This window comes from Panthera tigris, chromosome C1 (genome assembly GCF_018350195.1).
Source record: "Panthera tigris isolate Pti1 chromosome C1, P.tigris_Pti1_mat1.1, whole genome shotgun sequence".
Classification (NCBI taxonomy): Eukaryota; Metazoa; Chordata; class Mammalia; order Carnivora; family Felidae; genus Panthera; species Panthera tigris.
In genome coordinates, this window is record NC_056667.1 from 123,598,413 (window position 1) to 123,620,778 (window position 22,366).

General features: G+C 37.2%; 1 protein-coding gene across 1 annotated transcript in view; it reads right to left on the reverse strand.

The window, feature by feature from the left end:
* NCKAP5 (NCK associated protein 5) overlaps positions 1–22,366 on the reverse strand; it is a 676,395-nt gene that overhangs the window by 538,085 nt on the left and 115,944 nt on the right. Inside the window, exon 2 of the mRNA XM_042993887.1 lies at positions 20,915–20,988. Coding sequence (XP_042849821.1) covers positions 20,915–20,988 — 74 coding nt within the window. The remainder of the gene's footprint in view (positions 1–20,914; positions 20,989–22,366) is intronic.

The window sequence follows — 22,366 nt, forward strand, 5'->3', positions numbered from 1 at the left end:
GTAAGTGGGATAGTAGAATATATTTAAACTAAATTTGCATGTAGGAAATTCATTATCTCCTCCTCTACCCTAGCATGGGGATAGCTCCTGTGGTTTTCCAACAACCTATACAATGTAATCCTATGAAAGTAATATAAACATGTTTTTGAGAGGAACTCTAACAGAAAATTAATAGTGTGGTATCTTTCTCACTAGATGATAAAAGAATTTTACAAGGATCTTATCAATCCTCTCAGTTTTTACTTGATGAGTTAGGGGTTTAGATTTTTTAATGTTTCTCATCATAGAATCACAGAGAGAATATGTTTACTGAAAAGAACCTAATACCATTCCTGCCTGCATTATAGATGGGGAAATTGGGCTTGCGTGGTATTTAGGACCACACAAGGGATTCAGAGAGAAAACTACAAGTTGGCTGCAAAGTGTCCCCACCCACTTCCCAGACTGCTAGCCACTGGATTGATGGGGCTTGAGGTGCCTGTGGGGCTCAGCACAGCAGCTCTAAGCATGGGGGAGAAGGACATGGAAACACAAAGTCAAATTTGGAACGACCTGCAATGCTTCTTGACATATTCAGGAGCTGGTATGGATGGGGTTGTAAAACAACACAAGAAAGTATAAAAATTCATTCTAGATCAGGAATTGGCACCCACGGTAAAATCTTGCCTATTTTCCTAAAGTTTTATTGGGACACAGTCACACCCACTCACTTATGCACTTCCTGTGGCTGCTTTTGAGTTCCAGCTTCAGAGTTGGGTAGCTGTGACAGGGACCATAAGGATACAGCCAGTAAAGCCAAAAATATTTACTTTCTTGCCCTTAACAAAAACGTTTGTGGACCTCTGCCCTACATAATATTGTCCTCTTACCAGGCACTACAAACATGAATAAATACACTCTAAAAAACACTACTAACAATTATAATTTTGAGTTACACTTTGAAATAACTATGGTAATTAAGTACATGTTATAAATTCTAATGAGCCCTCAAGTTTCTGGTACAAGTTGTTCTACAGCATATACATTCCTATGGAATGTTAGTGACATTCCATTTTTAATAATAAGAATAGGAGGCATTTTAGCTAATTAACTTTTAAAAATTAAACCTAAATTAACTTTTTATAGTCAGTAATAACTACAGCTGAGATTACTTCCAGATAATTAAATTATAATGTTCCTAATGAATGGATCCACTCTAACTTTCTCTACAAAGATAATTATAGTTGCTTATATAGTTTCATTTTGTCCTTTGTGCATACAAGATTATTGTACTTTCCCAAAATGTAAACATGGATTTTTATTGTTAACTATTTATTTTTTAAAGTTTATTATTGTTTTAGAGAGAGAGAGAGAGAGGAAGAGAGCATGAGCAGGGTAGGGGCAGAGAGAGAGGAAGAGAGAGAATCCCAAGCAGGTTCTGCACTGTCAGCGCAGAGCCCAACATGGGGCTCGAACTCCCAAACCATGAGATCATGACCTGAGCCAAAATCAAGAATATAACACTTAACCAACTGAGCGCCCAGGTACCCCAAACATGGATTTTTAAAAATCTATTTTTTTTTTGAATTAAGAATACAACATTTACCAGATTTTTAAAATAGCCTATACAATTTTTAAATTGCAAAATTACTGTTTGGGCAAAATCGTAAATTCGAAGAAGTGTTATGAAAGAAATAGAATTCTGAGACATGTTCTGGAAATATATGGGGCATAAGATAAAGGGAAGAACTATAGCTGAAATTGACATGTAAGGGATTGAAATAAAGTAGAACCATCATAAATTATTAATTTTTAGGAAGTATATTTGGCCACCAGAGAGAATCTGTTCTGTCTTTATACTATTTTTGGCCTGTATATGGAGTCAGGATAGACTAGGTTATATTATGGTAACAAACGATCCCCAGATATCCCTGGATTAAAGTGAAAGCTTATTTCTTCTTCACACTACATGTTGGGAAGGGCCTGTACTCAGTCATTCTATGGCTCCAGTTTTATAATAAACCATCATGCTGAGCACTGATCGCTGCCATGCCAGAACAAAAGAGCACATTGGAGGGTTGCATATCTGTAATTAAATGCTTCAACTTGGAATGTTACTTTTGCTAGCCACTCATTGGCCAGAATGAGTCACATGACCTCTCCAACCACAAGGAAACAGGAGTTGCAATTCTGTAATGTGCCTATAAGGGATAGAACTGGAAATATTTATTAATAACTCATTGAATATTTAATGATTAAGGACTCAAGCTGTGAGCCAAACTAGTTAATTGTCTGTGCTTCACATTCTTCATCTGTAAAATGACACAAACACCAAACCTCATAGAATTGTGAGGATTAAATGAATTAAATAATTGTAAAGTGCTTCAAAGAATACTGATATAAAGTGTTATCAAGTGCTTTATTTCAACCTTTGCACTTGCCACACCGCTCTTCAGAGTCAACAACAGAGGAGAGCTGTCTTAGAAATGCTGACTTGGGCCCAGCAGGGATGCCTAGGAAAAGAATTCTGGACAAAAAAAATACATGATCAAATGAAAGAAATCAAAACGCTGTATCTTCCTTCAACATACATTGATCCAGGAAGCAGGAGACAAGTCATTAGTGAGGTAATGGTTTAGTTAGCAGAAGTTGGAGGAACAGGGGGATAAAGACACCAAAAACTAATAGCAGGTCTTAAGAAATATGAAGGCCAAGGGTGCCTGGGTGGCTCAGTCGGTTGAGCGTCCAACTTTGGCTCAGGTCATGACCTCATAGTTCATGGGTTCGAGCCCTGCATCAGGCTCTGTACTGACTGCTTGCTCGGAGCCTGGAGCCTGCTTCAGATTCTATGTCTCCTTCTCTCTCTGCCCCTCCCCCGCTCACACTTTTTCTCACTCTGTTTCTCAAAAATAAATAAATGTGAAAAACAAAAAAAAATTTTTAAAAATAAATATGCAGGCCAGAAGGTGAATAGAGCATGTGAACACGCATGGAAATGGTTAGTAGAGGATGCTGGATAGGGCAACTCTACAGTATACATATTTAAGGAATACAGTATGTGAATTGAATCTCCCTAATATGCGCTTTACAAAACTTCCATCAGGCTAGAACTGAGAGCAAAATACAAGACTCCAACTACCAAGGGCAAAGCCAAAAATAAAGAGGAGAAATGGGAATGAAGAGGAAGTAAACCAAGAATCAGTGTCCAGGAAATATAGTCAGAGAGCTCCTCCGCCATAGAAACACAGCAAGTGGTGGACTGATGGCAATGTTCATTCCTATCAGAACACCCGTTGCCTCAGCACTGGCAAGTGTGTTTGCTCTGAATCCCTAACCCATGACTGTCCACCCCTGACAACCCATGATGACCATGCATCCATATGCATGCAAACAATCCTGTACTGTTAGGCACCAGATGAAGAGATGAACAGACATTATTCCCTCTTCCACTAGCTTACTGGTTAACAAGAGAGCCAGAGGAGTTATTAACCCACCTATAACATAAATCAGAATGAAGTAAGTTCTGTGCGGCAGTCACATGTCAATTTTGTGGGAGTACAGAAAATGGAGCAGCCCATTTTCAGTATGGAGTCAGAGAATGCTTTCTGGAGGAGATGGCTTTGTAACTGAGTTGTTTTTTTTTTTAATGTTTATTTATTTTTTAAAGAGAGAGAGAGAGAGAGACAGAGCACAAGTGAGGGAGGGGCAGAGAGAGAGAGAGACATAGAATCTAAAGCAGGTTGCAGGCTCTGAGTGTCAGCACAGAGCCCAATGTGGGGCTCGAACCCACAAACTCTGAGGTAATGACCTGAGCCCAAGTCAAATGCTTAACTGACTGAGCCACCCAGGTACCCCATGTAACTGAGATTCTTAAAAGAAGAGGGATAAAAATTTGGAGGATGTAATAAATACCAAAATAATGGAATATCATGAGCAACCATGAAAGTATGGACCGTTTGGACCATTAGGAGTGGGTACAGGATAAATAAGTTTAAAAAATAAAAGGGAGCTTTTTTTCCCTATATATTTCCTATAGAGTCACAAATTCAAAAGATCATAGAGCTGAAAAGGAATTTCAGCTCAAATTCCTGCTTTACAAATCAAAGTCAGTGCCCAAGTGACATACCTATGGTTACAGAGTGTCAGACTCAAGACTAGAATTCCTACCATAATACTGAAAGTGTATGTTACTTTAAAAGATAAAAGATTCAAGAAAACAAAAATGATTATGAAGCTACTCTTGTGGTTTTTCTGTGAGCATTCTGTATCAGAAGCAAAGTGACTTACGTCTATATGGTTATAAATGATATGAATAGAGTGAAATCGAATTATTCATTAAACCCTAATGTGTCTAATGGAGGGGTCACCACTTGAAGCTTGTATGTGTTTAAGCCAAATAAGAGGAAGCTGCATTCCACAAAGTAGGGATTAATTTTATGGAACTTATTACCCAACAAGAGGTGGGAGAGGTTAGAAATACAAATAGATTTTAACTGGCTTATATAAATTAATGACAGACTCATCATAGTTAATAAAAAAATGCTATGTTTGGGTCATGTTATAAATGTTTGAAGTTAGTATCAAAGAGGCCCTGCTTGCCAACTTTGCCAAAGACAGAGACGGCACTGGGCCATGATGCTCCTTGACAATTTTTGCTTCCATTTGTGAAAGCCTCCAAATGTTGCATTTCGAATGCCATGAGAAACTGCCAGGTTTGTGAATTGAAGATGGATATTCAAGAAGCCAATCTGTAACAATATATGAAGCAAGTCAACTATATCTGAAGTGTCTGCTTCCCAAACAAGTATAAAGGGTATTTTTATGCTCCAACTTTACATGAAGAATCAGGTCTTAGAAATCCCATGAGAAAGTTTTCCTAAGGATTTATCCACACTTTCTTCACTGGTTTGCTCAAATGAGAAGCAGGAAACCTTCCAGACATTTTGAACCTCTGACCTTTTTGTGGTTTTCCCATCAACACATGCAAACCTCCATGCAGCAATTCAAAAATCTCTTCTCACTGCATTATAGCATGGCCGTATATTATCCCTGTATCTAGAACACTTCCCATTTCCAGCCCATTATAAAGGGGTTTAACTGCACGTTCCTTAGGAAAAAGATCTCATTGGTTCATAAATGTAGGAACCCAGTATCATATATACCTATCTGGTTTTTAAAATGATTTTCCCAAGCTGCCCCTAACTGACCCTTCCCAAATGTTTCCAGTTGATGAGTGAATAAGCTTTTGCCTTTCACCCAATCTCAGCTCATGCCTTCTCCTTGATAATATCAGGATATCCACATCTGATGACGGTCTGGGCTAATTCATTTACTCCAATGTCTAGCAGCCATCTGACAGGAAAAATAATCTACACGGTATTTATTGCAAAATCTTCACCATTGTGACAAAGATGAATGCGAACTTCACACCATCATTTTTCAACTGTTATCCAAACTTGAAAATGGTTTTCAAATGTTAACATTAAAATTATGAAGAGGAAGATAATGGTTCTACTTTAAAACTGCTTGGAAATGGAACTTCTGTAACAATGCTTTAGCATTGAGCCAGAAAAATAAACTTGTCTACTAACATAGTAAATGGGCCAGAAATAAATCTGTCCAATATGGCGGGGGTTGGGGGTGGGAGCGCATAAAGAAGAGGCAGTGGAATTGAATTTCCAAAATAAATGATCTGAAACTTTTAACATAGTGTATCTTCAAAAAGCACAGTCTTCTTTTGTGAAATGTGCATATCACTGTCACAATATAGTTGAAACTGGAAAAATCTAGATATGAACCATGAGAAACATCTACAGCACTCTACTTTAATCTCTGTCTTCAGCAGAAAATCCGGTAGTTCCATTCACTTTGATGCACTCTATATAAATATTTTCTCATGAGCTTTGTTTCTCCCTTCTAGCATTATCCTCCCTGACAATCTTTGACTTTGGGACTTTAACTGTTAAATTAATAATTGTTCACTTCAGTGATGATCAGAAACTCACTCTCTTCTCCCTCCTGAAGGCAAGAGTGATTGGCCAATAAAAGTTCCACCAAGGTCAGGAATGGCCTAATTTACTTGTAATTATTAATTGTGCTCTGACCTCATAACCATAAGTAAAGCCCTGGCTTTGGAAAAAAGAAGATGTGAAACAGGACATGGCAATTTAAAAAATAAGAGAATAAAGGCGCACTAGAGAAAAAGAGAATGGATTTTCTAAATTTAAAACACTCTTTACCCTTACTTGAAATAATGATTTATATTCTTTGAGTCCACAAGAGACTAAGCGGATATGCATGATGCAATGCCGGAATTTTAGGTATTTTGCCTAAAGGTTATTAACAATTAGTACCACTGGGGGGAAAAATCATAAAGTTAGAATAAACAACCCTCTCTCAAAGGATGACTGGAACTAGACTTGTAATCTGGTCATAATAAAATATATTGTGTTTATATTAGAGCCTCGCATGTTAACAGGAGAATTGACAAACTAGAATAAATCTAATAGGTGGCCATGATTAATTGGGGTCTGAAAAGTAAGTTGTGTGGGGAGGAATGGAAGAACCCACATCGTTTCCTTTTGGAAAAATGAGCACTGAGGCCAAACATGTAAAATGGTCTCCAAATATTTAAAAAAGAGATGGTACACAGAAGAGGAAATAGTCCTTACAACTAGAGCTACTGATGGCAACATTAGGGCTGGAGAGTGAGAGTCAGATCATTAGTCATCTGGCATGAAGGGGTGGCTGGCCTCTTCCTGTCCAGCGTAGCAAAATCCACTCTATGCAACATCAGAAAGATGGGCCCTCAGCTTGGACTCTCACATTTGCAGTGGTACACAGCTCATTATCTCAAGCACACCCTCTTCTACATTAGAGGCTAGAAGCGTCAGAACATTCCTTTCTAGTGTTGAGTTGCCAACTCTCAGGTTCTAACTTACACAACTGGTTAACTAGTTCTGTCTTCATGAGTAACTCAGGATGTGGCTAATCCCTTCTCCACACGGCAACTCACTGGAGTTTTCACACAATTATAGGTCTATCCTTCAGTTTTCTATTTGTCAAACTAAATAACTCTAATTTCTTTCACCATGATTAATTTATTCTGCACATCATACCATTCTAGTCACTGGCCTTCTTGACTTTTGATGGTCTGTTATGTCCTCAAATGAAATCTGAAATAAATATCCTTGATACAGTGTCACCAGCAAGAATACTACATAGGACTTTTAATTGCCCCGTTCGAGAGAATCAGTTAATATGTGTTAGCTGAATACTTATTATGCTCAACCTAAGCTAGTCACCATTTAATATATAGGAGAAGGCCAAGTGCTGTCAATATCTGTACAATTAAAATTAAGGTACATGGGAACAGTTCTGGAGTTTTTGTAAGATGTGAATCATTACATGTACATTTGTAGTATAATCCCAAGTTAAGGGAAGATCAGAAAAAGAGTGGAGCCCAGGCAGGCTGAGGAATCCATGGGAGGAGTTATAGATCAGGAAGACCCAGACTGTAATTTGAAGGATGATACAAGTAGTCTGAAATGGAGACAAGGACAACAACAGAGAGAGTATGTGTGTACCAATAATCAGTAATAAAGGAGGTCAGGGTCGGTAGGGACATGTGTAGCTAGATATAACAATATTCAGATTTGTACTGTACCATTTCCCATAGAACTTTCTTTCTTGTATTCTATTTCTGGGTATTTATCTGAAGGAAATGAAAACACTAATTTGAAAAGATATGTTTACCCCTATGTAGTTAAAATAGCCAAGATATGGAAGCAACCTGAGGATCTATTGATGGATGAATGGATAAATAAGATATATATTTATAAGTATTAGCTATGGAAAATTATTCAGCCATAAAAAAAGAATGAGGCCCTGCCATTTGTGACAACATGGAGATGGGGAGCACTAAAGGGCATTATGCTAAGTGAAATAACTCAGACAGAAAAAAAAAAACACCTACCATATGATTCGGTTTATTGTGGAATCTAAAATAAGAACAAGACAAGATAAAACAGAAACATACGAGTAGAGAGAACATAATGGGATTTCCAGAGGGGTGAGGGTAGAAGGAACAGGTGAAATAGGTGGAAAGGAGCAAGTGTTGCACACTTCTAGCTATAAAATAAGTCATGAGGATGTAATATTCAGGGCAGGTAATATAGTCAATAATCTTGTAATAACTTTGTACGGTGATATGAGTAAGTAGACCTATCTTTCTGATCCCTTCATAATGTATACTAGTAACAAATCACCATGTTATACACCTGAAACTAATAATGTTGTATGTCAATTATAACTCAATAAAAAATAATAAGTAAATACATATGCTTGACTTTGCTAAAAATTTTCCAGGACTCTGATTTCCACAGGCATGTAATCTGGCAAACCAATCCGTGAAAGAGTACGAAGAACTAAGAGAGTAATGTTAGGACTCTCATCAAGTGGCAAAAGTAAAGATTTCAGAGGTAATTTTCTGGGTACCCAATTTCCTTTATTTCAAGCATGGGAATTCTAGGCAGTCCAGTGGGAGAAGTATTTTTGGATAGATGTAACTTTTGGTACATTTTAAATTACATCATCTTGGTAACAAATGGTCCCAAAGGCCAAAGTCCTGAATTTTGTATCTCATCCAAAGAATTTCTTTTAGAGTGGCCTTCTATAACTGGCCCCATTTATATCTTCATTTCCAAAGCAAAGATACAAGAAAAAAATCAATTAGACAATAACAATGAATAAATCCAGGTAAATACACATTCTGGCTTTCAATTAACCAGCGAGTCTGTGAATCTCCAGGGACTACTGAAGAGCCATCATAAGACAATTCAATTTCCCTTAATAGGGACCATAACCCCAGAGTTGCTTTTTTTTTTTTTAATTTTAATATTGTGCAATTGACTTTTCTTATACCATGCTGTGCTCACAGCCTCTGTGGAAACTTAAACATTATTCAACAGGACAATTTCCTGAAAAACCTTTTGAAAGTGGTCACAGACTGTGACCCTGCTCGGGTGCCCTGGGTCTGCCAGCATGCTGTTTTATTACCTTTGGAAGTTTCCATGCCAAAACACAGCCCAAGGATTAGAGCGTAAAGAAAACACGGTCCATATAAATAATGTTCTGCCTTCTTTCAAGAAGGGAAACTGTCACCTTCCACTCAGTAATCCCTTGTATCTGTCGCTTCTCTCCCAACCTCACCTCCCAACCCTTCAGGAGTCCTACAAGGTAATCAGTAAGAATTACAGATTGTGAACTCTCAGAAAGGACTGTTGAAAACACTTTTTTCACCCCTTTCTTATATCAATGGGAAACCAAGCCCCCAAATGCCTAAAACCTGTCTCAAGACCGGTCTTGGTCTTGGGCTGTCCCAAGACCACAGCAAGTGGCAGCATCAGCACCTGCAAGCCACGAACTAGGAAGGATCTGTTACAAACTTAGTAATAGTACAGCACAGTCAGCAAACAATCTGAAGAGAGACACTGATGATACTGTTGAGCCAAGCAATGCCAGCCCTAACTAGTCTGAAGTGGAGAGCAGCAATATTTTAGAAGAGAGTGCCCCTTATTTGTAATTACGTTCTCTAAAGCACTTAGCTAATAAAACGGCAATTTCCTTGTACTTGTTGGCTGTTCTCTTTACTCACCTTTATTTTCCCCCACTGTTTTCCATGTCACTAATCCCCTGAAGACTCACGCTCTGTTCAGTAGCCTAAGTCAATGCTATTAGGTTCAACTGCACTCTGACTTCAAAGTCAATGTCCATCTTCATGAAATTTCTTACAACCTTCTCTGCAAATACCCCTTTCTAGCCTTTTAGATCAAGCCTTCATTCTGTTTTTAAAAGTAACTTGACGTGTCTAACATTTTTCTGCAACTCACTTTTACACAAGGTGGAAAAGAAATAAACGCTTGTGATTTCAGGTTTTGATTTTTAGCATAGATTTTTTTTTAACCCATCATAGTCTCTTAAGTCTTTTCTTTCAAAATTTAAGATATTCTTACATTGCTTCTATTGATAAGGTTCTTTGCAGCTCAAAATTGGTAAACAAAGGGAGCAAACACTGGGGGCAGAAATACCAATTTAGAGCCTCACCCAGGATGTGCACCCATGATGCAGACATGGCACACCTTAAAACTTCTTACTGTATGACTGCCTTTTGAAAAAAGCATAAAGTAAAAGTCTAGTAAAGCAAGCACACTTCATGATATTTATCACTAATAACACATGCACCTCTTTATTAAGTGTCCCCATTTTTACTTTCTAAGAGTAATTGTCTTTAAATAGTGTGCCCCCTTTAGCATTTGTACGCCATACAGGCAGATGACTTTTTACTAGACTTCTTGACTTTTTTCTTGCACGGACTACAAATGAGCTCAGCTCATCCCCAAAGAACATATAAGCCCTTAATAATTTCTCTTCTTGAATCATGATTATTCCCTTCCATGGCTATAAAAGTGATTAGGTTGTCTAAAATGTGAATTAGTAAGTTACAGAGTTGACTAAAATACTTCAAGTTGTCTCTGTGGTTTTGAGGTAAACAAAGTTTCATGTTTGAAGTTTTAGGTCTTAATATAAGTGCTATGAGACACAAGAGTAATGAGAAGATCTGCTTCTTTGGGTCGCAGACCCTAGGGGTACAACTGGCCCTCACAAGGAAATCAGAAAACAAGCATGATTCAGAACTACCTGGTTGGACCTGGTATAGTGGCCATTTAGGGTGAGGACAGAGCCACCAGTACATGTCTGGAGTATTCTTGCTGAAGTGTTGTCCTCCTTAACTGGACTTAATTAGTAGAGATCTCCCCAATTGGTAAAACAGAGTTCATGGAGTAATGCAGGATTGAGAACTGGAGTGGTCTTTCTCTCCTAGGCAGATGGTTACAGATAGCGAAAACCTATGATTATCTCTACGGAGAGGACATGTACGATACTTCATGAGTGAGTATTCAGTAAAGAGCAACGCCAGATCATCAAGGCAGCCGGGTTCCATAAAGCAATCTCCTGAGGGCTCCTGGGCCATGAAACCAGTCAGAGGTTGCCAACCTCAGCCAACCTGACAACAGACGTTCTTATCTTAGAAGTTCTTTCTGCCCTGAGATACCCAGAGTATGCCTTTACCAACTACTTTACAATTTCAACCTATTCCTGATTCTTTGATTCGAGGGCACACTTCCATCCTCAGCTCTTTGTTGGATTATTTATGAGTTCTAATTTATAATTCAAAAGTATTCAATATGCCATATAGTCAAAGCCTGAGGGGGAAAAAAAATTACAGTTTGCATTTCCTCTTTTCAGAGAGGCCAGATAGCTCTCCCCAGAGTTAAGAGGGTGGAAGTGAGGTTCTAGAAATCCCTGCTTGCTGCCAGCCCTCTAAGTACAAAGATTCACAAAGAATGAAGGTGTGTGTGTGTGTGGGGGGGGGGAGTAGATAAGCAGAAAAAGGCAAAAGTAAATTACTCCTTTTAGCTTCATAGTTACTGACATAGCGATATGTAGTTATTGCCTAATAATCAATTCCTTAAAAAAAAATCACAAGTATGCTTAAGCACTAACAGGTTAGTAATTTTGTTCCATTAAAACTAAAATTAAATAGAAAGCTAGGGTAATTACCCCTTTCATTCCTTCTTCCACCAAAAAAAAAGGCACTTCATCATTTCTTACTGTGGGTGTACTTCAGCCTCAACACACGCATTTAGATCAAGTGGGTCATTTATATTGTTGCCTGCTGGAGTTTTTCTCCTTTCAACTTAGTAGGGAATATTTGGTATCTTTATTACCCTAAATAAATCTACAAAATGCCTTTTGCTTGCGCTCTTCGTTTTAACTTCGGATAAATAAATCACATTAGGTTCCTGGCCGTCATATTAAAATAAGCATGGACCTAAAGATAATAAACGTGTTTTAAGCCAAATGTTTTCAGATTAGATAGAGGTAAATTTCTCTGGATGGCCCCCAAATCCTATTGATGTTGAAATATTTGGGGGGATTTTGAGAGTATTTCTTGAAGGAAATAAACCTGTTTAAGCTAGAAGTAGAATTAATTTCAAATCACCTATGGACCTGCATGTATAAAAGGATTCAACACAAGCTTCCTATGGCAGCCATAAACCCATCTTTCAAGTGGGGATACTTCCCCAGTTGTCTTGAAGGGCAATTTTATAGCTTCATGGGTTCACCTAATGCCTTCATCTATAGTGTGCTTTATTAACTATAAAAAGCTCTAGACCTGAATTTCTCATCATCTTATATACAGTTGTATTCAAAAGTCTTAAAGGCCGTGCAAACTACATCTATTCAGTAACTGATTCTCCCTCTGCTCTCATGCCCCCAGATTTGCTCCTCTTCAGGAGTCAAATCCAACAGCCCCTCCTCAGGGAAACTCCTGGACTTCTGAAGGACAGTCTCCTAAAACCTGTTTAACAGATTCTTCCCCCTAGGCCCATTGAGTGACCTTGATAAATTTAAGTGAATTTTCTTTCAAACAAGATTTGGAGTGAAGAGAAGGAGATAAAACCCATAGGGTTGTAAATAGCCTATTTTAACTATTTATTAGGTTAGGACCTAAATAGACCTTCTGTGCTGGAGTAGCACAGTCCTTTAAAGGGTGGACAAATTTTATTTAAAAGGGGGGTGGGGGGAAGGAAAATCCTGTATATAAAGTTGATGCAGAGTTTCACTATGGCATTTTTGATGTCTCCTTGCCCCAGAAGGCCTCGGTTCAAATACTAGGCAATTCCCTAAGTAGTTAAACATGTAGACCACATACAGGTCACCTAAATAAACTATAATGTTGATGAATCCTCAAGTACAAGGTCAGATATGAACCTGAGTAATCTTCCTGTTCAGTCAATTCAGTTAAATTTCTGGGCTTAGTTCTATTAGTCCCTTTTGCTACTGAACAGAAGTCACCTTAGAGACAAGAATGCCACTTCACCCGGGTCTTCAGAGCTGTGAGAAGATGCCTAAATGCTTCCTTGTCCCTTTAAAGCAGCACCATCAGGCTATAGTAAGTATCCTTTGGGATATGGTTCAGCCCACCAGCCCCCTGCACATTGTCTAGGGATGACATAACTGGTGAAGCATGTGGCAATACCCAATTTCCAGAGCTCTGATTTATTCTCCCTTATGCTGGGCAGAGGGCATGACTTAGAGGCAATACTCTTATCTTGGCAGGGGTTTGAGACTGTCTGCATCTCTAAAACAACCCCTGGTGGGTAATTGAGAAATGACATTGATGGGTTTCCAGGGTGGCCCTTGTGCTTACACTTGCCCTATAATACAGCTATGATTTAGAAATCCAGCCCAAGGGTTGAGAGGAGGGGAAGATCATGCAAAGCACGCTAGCCCTGGTCTCCTTTGACCCCGGCAGAGTGAGACAGAGGTGCAGAGCTGGGGGACCATGTGCTCTTATTGAGTTGGCATAGCATGAGGTTTGCTTTCAGAGCTTTTATTGCTATTAGCACTGAGCTCTCTCTGTTTGCTGCACATTTTATCCCCCAGAGATAGACTCTTTTTCTCCTGAAGGGATTTAGAAAACAAATCACAGTTCTTATTTTATTTGGTGTCCACCATTAAGAATTCATGCAGAGCAGTTTTACTTGTTGCCAATTAAGATCTCCCAGTGGAAGTCTATGATTACAGCAAAGGCAACCTGTTTAATACTCGGCATCTCCTTAGTCTACATAAATTAACCCCATGAGGGTAGAGATGGGCTAATTCTTAAGATACCTGGATAATTTGATTTTAAAATCCAAGATACACAGAAGGTAAATCTCCAAGAGCTCTGGGCTGGATTTTTCTCAGGGCATATGTGCTTGCTTCTTCTTCTTACTTCCAGTTTACAACTATAAGTCAATTTCTAGGTAACCCATGAAGAAAGCATTTTCTTTTCTCAGGAACAGAGTAAGAGTATGCAGCCTCTCTATAAGCAGTTGTAACATCACTCACATTTTACAGAAATTGAGATCAGAGCTGAAATGAATTGCAGGTACTTGTGCCAATTATCTCCACCCAAAAATGTATAAAGACATTGAAATTAGGAAGACCATCAATGAGTGTTTGAAATGTGGATCATTTCATTTGAGTGTTCACACTTAGATAAGCAACATTTTGAAACATGAGAATGAAATACTTTTTGTCCATTTTTTTCTTATCTCTTAACTTAGCATAAGAATCACAGATAAGCGAGAAAGCAAAAGTAAAAGTCTATTTTAAAGAATTTTGGGAACAAAAAAAGACCCTGAATAGCCAAAGCCATCTTGAGAAAGAACAAACCTAGAGGTACCACAATCTCAGATTTTAAGATACACTACAGAGTTGTGGTACCCAAAACAATATGGTTCTGGCACAAAAAGAGATACACAAATCAATGGACCATGACAGAGAGCCCAGAAGTAAATACATGAATATGTGGTCAATTAATCCATGATGAAGGAGGCAATATACAATCTCTTCAATAAATGGTGCTAGGAAAACTAGACACATCCATGCATAAGAACAAAACTGGACCACTTTCTTATGTTGTGCACGAAAATAAACTCAAAATGGTTTAAGGACCTCAATCTGAGACCTGAACCATAAAACTCTATTAAGAAAATACAGGCAGTAATCTCTTGGACACCAGCCTTTACAACATTTTTATGGTTATGCCTCTTCATGCAAGGGAAACAAAAGCAAAAATAAACTACTAAGATTACCAAAGTAAAAAGCTGTGGTATAGCAAAGGAAACCACCCACAAAACATAACAAAAAAAGCCACCTATTGAACAGGAGAAGATATTTGCAAATGATATATCTGATAATGGGTTAATATTCAAAATATATTTTTTAAAATGTATATAACTCAACATCAAAAACCACAAATAATTCAATTAACCATGAGCAGAAGACCTGAAGAGACATTTTTCCAAAGAAGAAACACAGATGGTCAAGAGACACACGAGAAGATGCTCAACATCACTATTCATCAGGGAAATGCAAGTCAAACCCATAATGAGATATCACCTCATACATGTCAGAATGGCTAAAATCAGAAAGAACTAACACATTTTGGTGAGAACTTAAGAAAAGGGAACCTTCATGAAGTTGGTAAGAATGTAGATTGGTGAAAACACTGTGGATAACAGAATAGAGGTTCCCCAAAACAATAAATATGGAAATACCCTATGGTCCAGTAATTCTACTACTGGGTATTTATCAAAAGAAAACAAAAACACTAATCCAAAAAGGCATATGCACCTCCATGTTTACTGCACCATTATCTACAAGAGTGAAGATATGGAAGCACCTTAAGTTGCCACTGATAAATAATGTATGATTTTACACACACACACACACACACACACACACACACACACACACACACACTGGAATATTACTCAGCCACAAAAAAATAATGAAATCTTGCCCATTTGTACCAACATGGATACACTTAGAGAATGTTATGCCAACTGAAAAGTCAGAGAAAAACAAATACCATATGATTTCACTCATGTGTAGAATCTAAAAAAAAAAAAAGAAAAGAAAAAAGAAACAAAATAGAAACAGACTCATACAGAGAACAAGAAGATAGTTGTCAGAGGGGATGGAAGATAGACAAAAAAGTTTAAAGGTAAATGGATCAAGAGGTACAAACTTCATTTATAAAATAAATAAGTCAAGGAGGTATCAAGTACAGCATAGGGATTATAGTCAGTAACATCACAATAATGTTGTATGGGGACCAATGTAACTATACCTATGGAGGTGAGCATTTTGTAATGTATAGATATGTTGATCACTATGTTGTATACCTGAGACTAGTAACATTGTATGTCAACTATACTTCAATAATTTTTTTTTCAAGTTTGGGTACACTAAAATTATAATTTTATCATTGGATGGGACAGGTCTCAGTGACTTTTATATCAATCAGGGATCTATACATCATTTTCAATTAGATATCTTACTTCCCTTGATGATGTAGGAAACCATTACATTTCACATTTCCTCCTTCAGGAAGCAGGAGTTAAATGCTTTACTAGGGCCAACATAGCCAATGATCAATAGTTGTTCAGATTCTTGAAGTTTGGTGCTGAGGCTTGGGCTGCTCCTCAGGAAAATGATGATGAATTAGAAATTGCATTTTTCCTACATGTACATTCCCCTCTTACTAATAACCTGCACTCTTCACACTATTAGAGGACCTTTAATTACAGTATCCATCCCAGTAGCAGTGAATTATAGGAAGAGGGAAGAAATTGTTATAACCATGTTTCCGTATATATTTCTGTATATTCTGAATATATTTCTGTATATTCTGTATATTTGGTGACTGAACTGGATAGATCACTATTTCCCAAAATATGTTTCTTGGAATTTTGGTCAGAATAAATACTGCAAGAAAAATAGGATTTTTTTTAAGAAGTCAAAGTTCTCTTTTATACTCTATTTTTGAAACTCATAGCACATGTTAGCCATTTAAATTGCTCTGAGAAATTCTAGAATTCAAACAATTTTAAAACTTGGTTTTACCTAATATATTTCAAATTTGGACACAGAGAAACCCATTTATAAAAATCTGAACATTTACCCGGGGTATTCATTTTTCTTGGAATGGGATTAAGAAAATGTTCATAGATCATTTAGATCACAGGTTCTCAACAGGAAGGAAAGAGGATTCTGACCTCTGGGAAACATGTAGAAAATGTCTGGAGACATTTCTGGCTGTCACAATACAGGGGGGGAGAGGGAGGTACTGGTATGTGGTAGGTAGAAGCAAGACATGATGTTAGATAACTTATAATGCACAAGACAACCTTACTTTTACCCCCCTCCCAAGATAATGGTCTGGCCCCAAATGTCTACAGTGCACTGACTGAGACTCCCTAGCATAGATACAGCATGTTCAAATGGGACTCTGATCTGGGATCTGTAGGCTAGCAGGTGGCACTTTGCATTCACCAGATCTTGTCATTTAATGTTGGCCATGCAGACCTTATTCTTTATGTACAGACTACTGATAACACTGTCTCCAAGTCAATCTATGAAAATCTGAAGTGAACACTTTGATATCATCTGGTGAAGTTATCAGCAAGCTGTTAGGTATCTCTTTTATTTTACTGATTTCTAACTTATGCTCCTGAAAGCTTTCTATGATATATATGTATTAAATGCTACAAAGTGATCCATCTGTATAATTAGAGAAAAATAAGGTTAAACATGTATCTGTAAATATTGCATAAATGTATTATTTTAACCATCATGTATTTCAAATAATCTCAGTGTTCAGTAATCTTAAAAACTAGCTTTACTGATAGCTTCTTTCTACAGGAAAGGAAAATTATTCCAGAGAGGACACCCCATGGCCAGTTTGGGAAGGCCAGGCCTAGAGTCCAAGCCTCCAAAACTTCTGGTCCTCTTTCCTTTTCTATAATCATGCTGCTTCCATTTTCCACACTTAATTTTATATGTGACATGAAAGAGTTATTAACACCATAAATATTCATGAATTCAATTTGTATCTCCCAACTGTTTGTGTTTGTTCTCAACTCTTAATTTGAAGCTGCGAATGGATAAAGGTTTCTATCAAATGTTACAAGAAAGACATTCTCAGTAGTCGTTTTCTTATAATCTCTCTTGTCAGTCAGATATATTTAGCCAAATCAGAAATGGCAGCAGATGATACAAAAATCATTAAGTGACGGGGCATCTGGGTGGCTCAGTCTGTTAAGTGTCTGACTTCAGCTCAGGTCATGATCTCACAGTCTGTGAGTTCAAGCTCCGCATAGGCCTCTCTGCTGACAGCTCAGAGCCTGGAGCCTGCTTCAGATTCTGTGTCTCCCTCTCTCTCTGCCCCTCCCCTGCTCATGCTCTGTCTCTCTCTGTCTCAAAAATAAATAAAAACATTAAAAACTTAATTGTCAAAGAACCTTCTTATGCTATTCTAATCTTCCACATTAAAACAAATGAACATGCAGAAATTTAACATCCCACTTCAACATCTAGTAAACCAGTTGTCACCAGGAATGTTGATTTTTCTTCATCAAGCAGGGAGGTGCAGAGCAAACTAAGTCAACCCAGACTTGTGGTCAAATCTTACACTGGATTTTAAATTCTGACTCTACCTAGTCAGATGAATTCACACAAGTTTTCTGTTAGTGTCGAAAAATGTCTTTTCTGAGCTAAATGACAGCTCATTGCTAGACAGCTATATTTAAACTTCAAATTTCTTTGCAATTTGAAAACCAGAGACAGATTATAGGTCTATTTCAGTAGAATACTAAACAGGGCCCCCAAAATAACTAGTTATCTTGAGAATATGATTATGACAATATATCTGTGTCACAGCAGATGTTTTATGCTATAAGAAACAATGACAATCTATTAAAGACTAGTGGGCCCTTCTATAAAAATAAGCAAAGACTTAATTTTTGTATCCCATCTTGTATCAATCTTCACTGGGTCCCATTCTTTTATCATTAGCCAAATAGCAACAGTATGTCATGTGTCTATCATGCTTTTGATCAATACTCAAACACTATAGCTATCAGTTAATGCTGACTACAATTATTGTTAGAACATCTAAGCATTCAAGATTTGTCTATGTTATATGTAGGTTGAAGTATAAATGGGAGGCCATCAATTAATATCAGCAGCAATGATAATAGCCCACTTCATGAAAATTATAGCAGTTACAAATCAAAAGCATAATAAAAATCAGCAAAAGTTTATACTGACTTATGGGGACATTTGTTTAAGTGTGCTTGAGACATGACATGCTATTCTTATGATATTCTGCACATCACCGATTTTACCCTAAGTCAAGAAAGTATTTTTAAAATTTAATCATAACCAGAAAGAATTTCCCACCTTGTTCACTGTCACTGGCATATCCCTCACCGAAAAACAATTTGGCTACAGTTGCAGTTATGATATTGTAATAACCATCAGAAAGCCTACCACTTTAAGTCAATCAAGATCTGCTTATAAAATATAACCAAGTATAATTTCATGATTCAATAAATAGTATATAAATCTGCTATTATTGGTTTTCATTTTCTTTTCAATACTACCCATTCCCATCTTCTCTCAGGTAGTTATTCTGACTATTCAAATGCCATTGCCCTTTATTGTTATTCAAATGAAGCCTTTTTATTAGATCCTCTGCCACTATATATAAGGCTCTACTTCTCCAGCAGCAATTATTCTATTTCTGAAGGAAAATAGAAGCGATTGCACACAAAATTCTGAGCTCTTCCTTTATGTTAGGTTAAGTCTATGCCTGAAATTGGATTTTCATTTAATCCTATCCAAGAAGACCAAAAGGTTTTTTATCAGCTATCTTATCAAAGCAGGAAAACATTCTTTTCCATGCAGGTTTTTTTGGTTCAAAACCCATGAAATCATAACTCCTTCCCAATGATGTATTTAAGACACACTTACTGACCAAATTAAACTCTAATTTGTTTCATCAGGTGGTATTCATCTTTTTTTGTATATATTTTTCTTTAAAAAGATAGTGAAAACCAAATATCCTTTATAAATAGTTGGAATAAAATTTATAATTCATTTAAATAACTTTTACACCTTGGAAGAGATCTATGGGAAATATAAGCCAAAAGATACATAACTATAAACACACTGTTGCCAGTTTTATTAATACAATACACTGGTTAACAAAAGAAAACTTTATCGATACCAGGTTATAGCTCTAAAAAACATATCTAACAAATATCACACAGTTATATAAAATTAACTTGTATGTCTGTTAGCAGCAAGCAGACTCAAAAAATATTTTCTTTTGTTGTATCCTACGAGAAGTTTTTCCATGCACCAAAATAGACTGTCTGTTACTATAAGCACAGATCTGTTCTTAAGCAGGGAAACTGATATAAAGCACAGAACAAATGAAATTATTAGGCACTTTGCCTAAGAACTACAGTCCCTCAGAGAAGACAAATTTCAAGGTTATTAGGATTTGTTACAAGATGAGTGAAGAAAGGGCAGAACAGCCTAGTACAGAGACCAATGATGATACATTTGGATGAGATTGGACAAGAAAGCCACAGGGTTAGCAAATATTTACCCACCATCTCTGTATACAGAGAGAGTACTCTCCTCCACCCATGCTGCCAAGAGATAAGAAATAAAGGACTTCAGGGGCTTACTGACCCTGGGGAGAAAAAGCTAATTACATTAAACAATTCTGGCACTATGGGAGGCATCATGTGATTCAGCACTAGCATATTTATTCCAGATAACAGGAGCCGTAGGAATTTAGGAAAAGCAACCACAGATTCCATAAGAGCACCTATGCAGAGCATGACCACATAGAAAATAACATCATAACCATTTTGATCAGCCTCAATTCCCAAGAGGCCCCAGGGACCAAGTATCTTGAAAATATGCCTTTTATGATATTAACTTTTTTTTTTTCCAAATTACCTATACCAATGTTCTCCCATAACTTTCTTTATCAAGAATCAGAGCCCACCAGGAAGAACAAAAAACTAAACATGAGAGGCCTATAGAATAGCATTCTTAAAATATCCTCCTTTCATATGAAGAGAAGCAGACATTTTAAGCAGCTGTATTCAACTTTTTAATTACAGGAAAACTCACTCTTTAAGCAGGCAAGGGTGAGAGAATTTGGGTTCTAGTTTCCACAATGTAAGTTTGCTGTGTGGCCTTGGACAAATTAATTTCCTGACCTTGACAAAGTGCCATGATTTGAGCAGGTCCTTGACTTAAGCACAACTTTTGGCACTATTGCTTTACTTTCATTAAAGGTATAAAATTCTCTAAGGACCCTCTGGTGATTTTTGCTTCCAAAGGTGATTTTGACATCAAGTGTAAGAAGAAACAGTTTACCAACTCCCTGACTCTGTGATCAACACCAAAGCTATCAGGCCTGCTATAAGTTAAAGGCATGGATTTCACTCACCTCCATAGACTTCTGTGTTGTTCCTCGAGCTGAGTTAGAAGATGCTCAATGTATTTATTGGAGTCCATGTATTCCTGCACATGTAGACACACAAAGACAAATAAAGCCTCATTACAATAGTCACTGGAATTTGGATTATATTTCTCTTTGCAGAAAAGATTTTTGACAAAATAATCCCTGATCCCTCTCAGTTCTAGGAGTCAATGCATCTGTGACTTACATGCAGAGTTCCTCATAGATAAATATTTTCTCCATAAATTTGGATCATTCTATAAACAGAGAATTTGACTTCTACAAAGTTAGCATAAAAGCCCTCTTATTCACAGATGAAAGCTAAATTTCATGGTCATCTACACTGTGGTACACATATTTTACCATATAAAAATAAGTAAGCCAATGATGCTGCTGACCTTAGAAGAGTAAGAATAAAGTAGACAATACAGGTCTTGATTACACTGGTCTTATTATAATTACTTCCTAGTAAAAACACTACTTTAAAAAAAAATTTAGTATTTATTTATTTTTACTGTCTATTTATTTGAGGCAAGGGGCAGAGAGAGAGGGAGACCCTGAATCTGAAGCAGGCTCCAGGCTGCAGCTGTCAGGACAAAGCCCGATGCGGGGCTCAAACTCATGAATGGTGAGATCATGATCTGAGGCAAAGTCGGATGCTTAACTGACTGAGCCACCCAGGCACCCCGAAATATTTATTTATTTATTGAGAGTGAGAGAGAGAAAGACAGAGAGTGTGCGCACACGCATGAGTGGAGGAGGGACAGAGAGAATCCCAAGCAGGCTCCTCACTGTCAGTACAGAGCCCAATGTGGGGTTCAATCCCACAAACTGAGATCATGACCTGAGCCAAAATCAAGAGACAGATGCTTAACCAACTGAGCCATCCAGGTGCCCCTGAAAACACTACTTTTGAACTATATAGAATGCTTTATATATTCACTGAGCATACTGTTTGCAATGATGAAACATGTCCATTTCCCTTTATCTCTTTATATAAAAACATAGTCTAATTAGTTTGGGTTTTTCCCCCCTTTGGTCTCCTAGAAAAAAAAATCTACCTTCTAAGAAGATATGAAAACAAGGTATATATTTTTTCAATATGTCAATTTTTGTCAATCAAAATGTTTTCAAGAAACATTTCTGAAAAAATAATGAATTCCCTTACAACATGAGATTTATAGAAGTTTAAAGGTTATTAAAATGATTTTTTAATTAGTGATTTCTGAGTATGAGGTTCATATGCAATAGTTTCATTTGTCATCTATCAAGCAAAGCACAATGTGTAAAATTTCTGATGATTGATTTCATCCTGAACCTGATACTTCTTATACTTTTCTTTGAACATCTAGCCTGCAATCCTCTGTGTTTATAGTATATCTATATTATGGAAGAGTATGCAATGATTTCTGTGTTAAGGTACCCATGAAAGTTACTGTT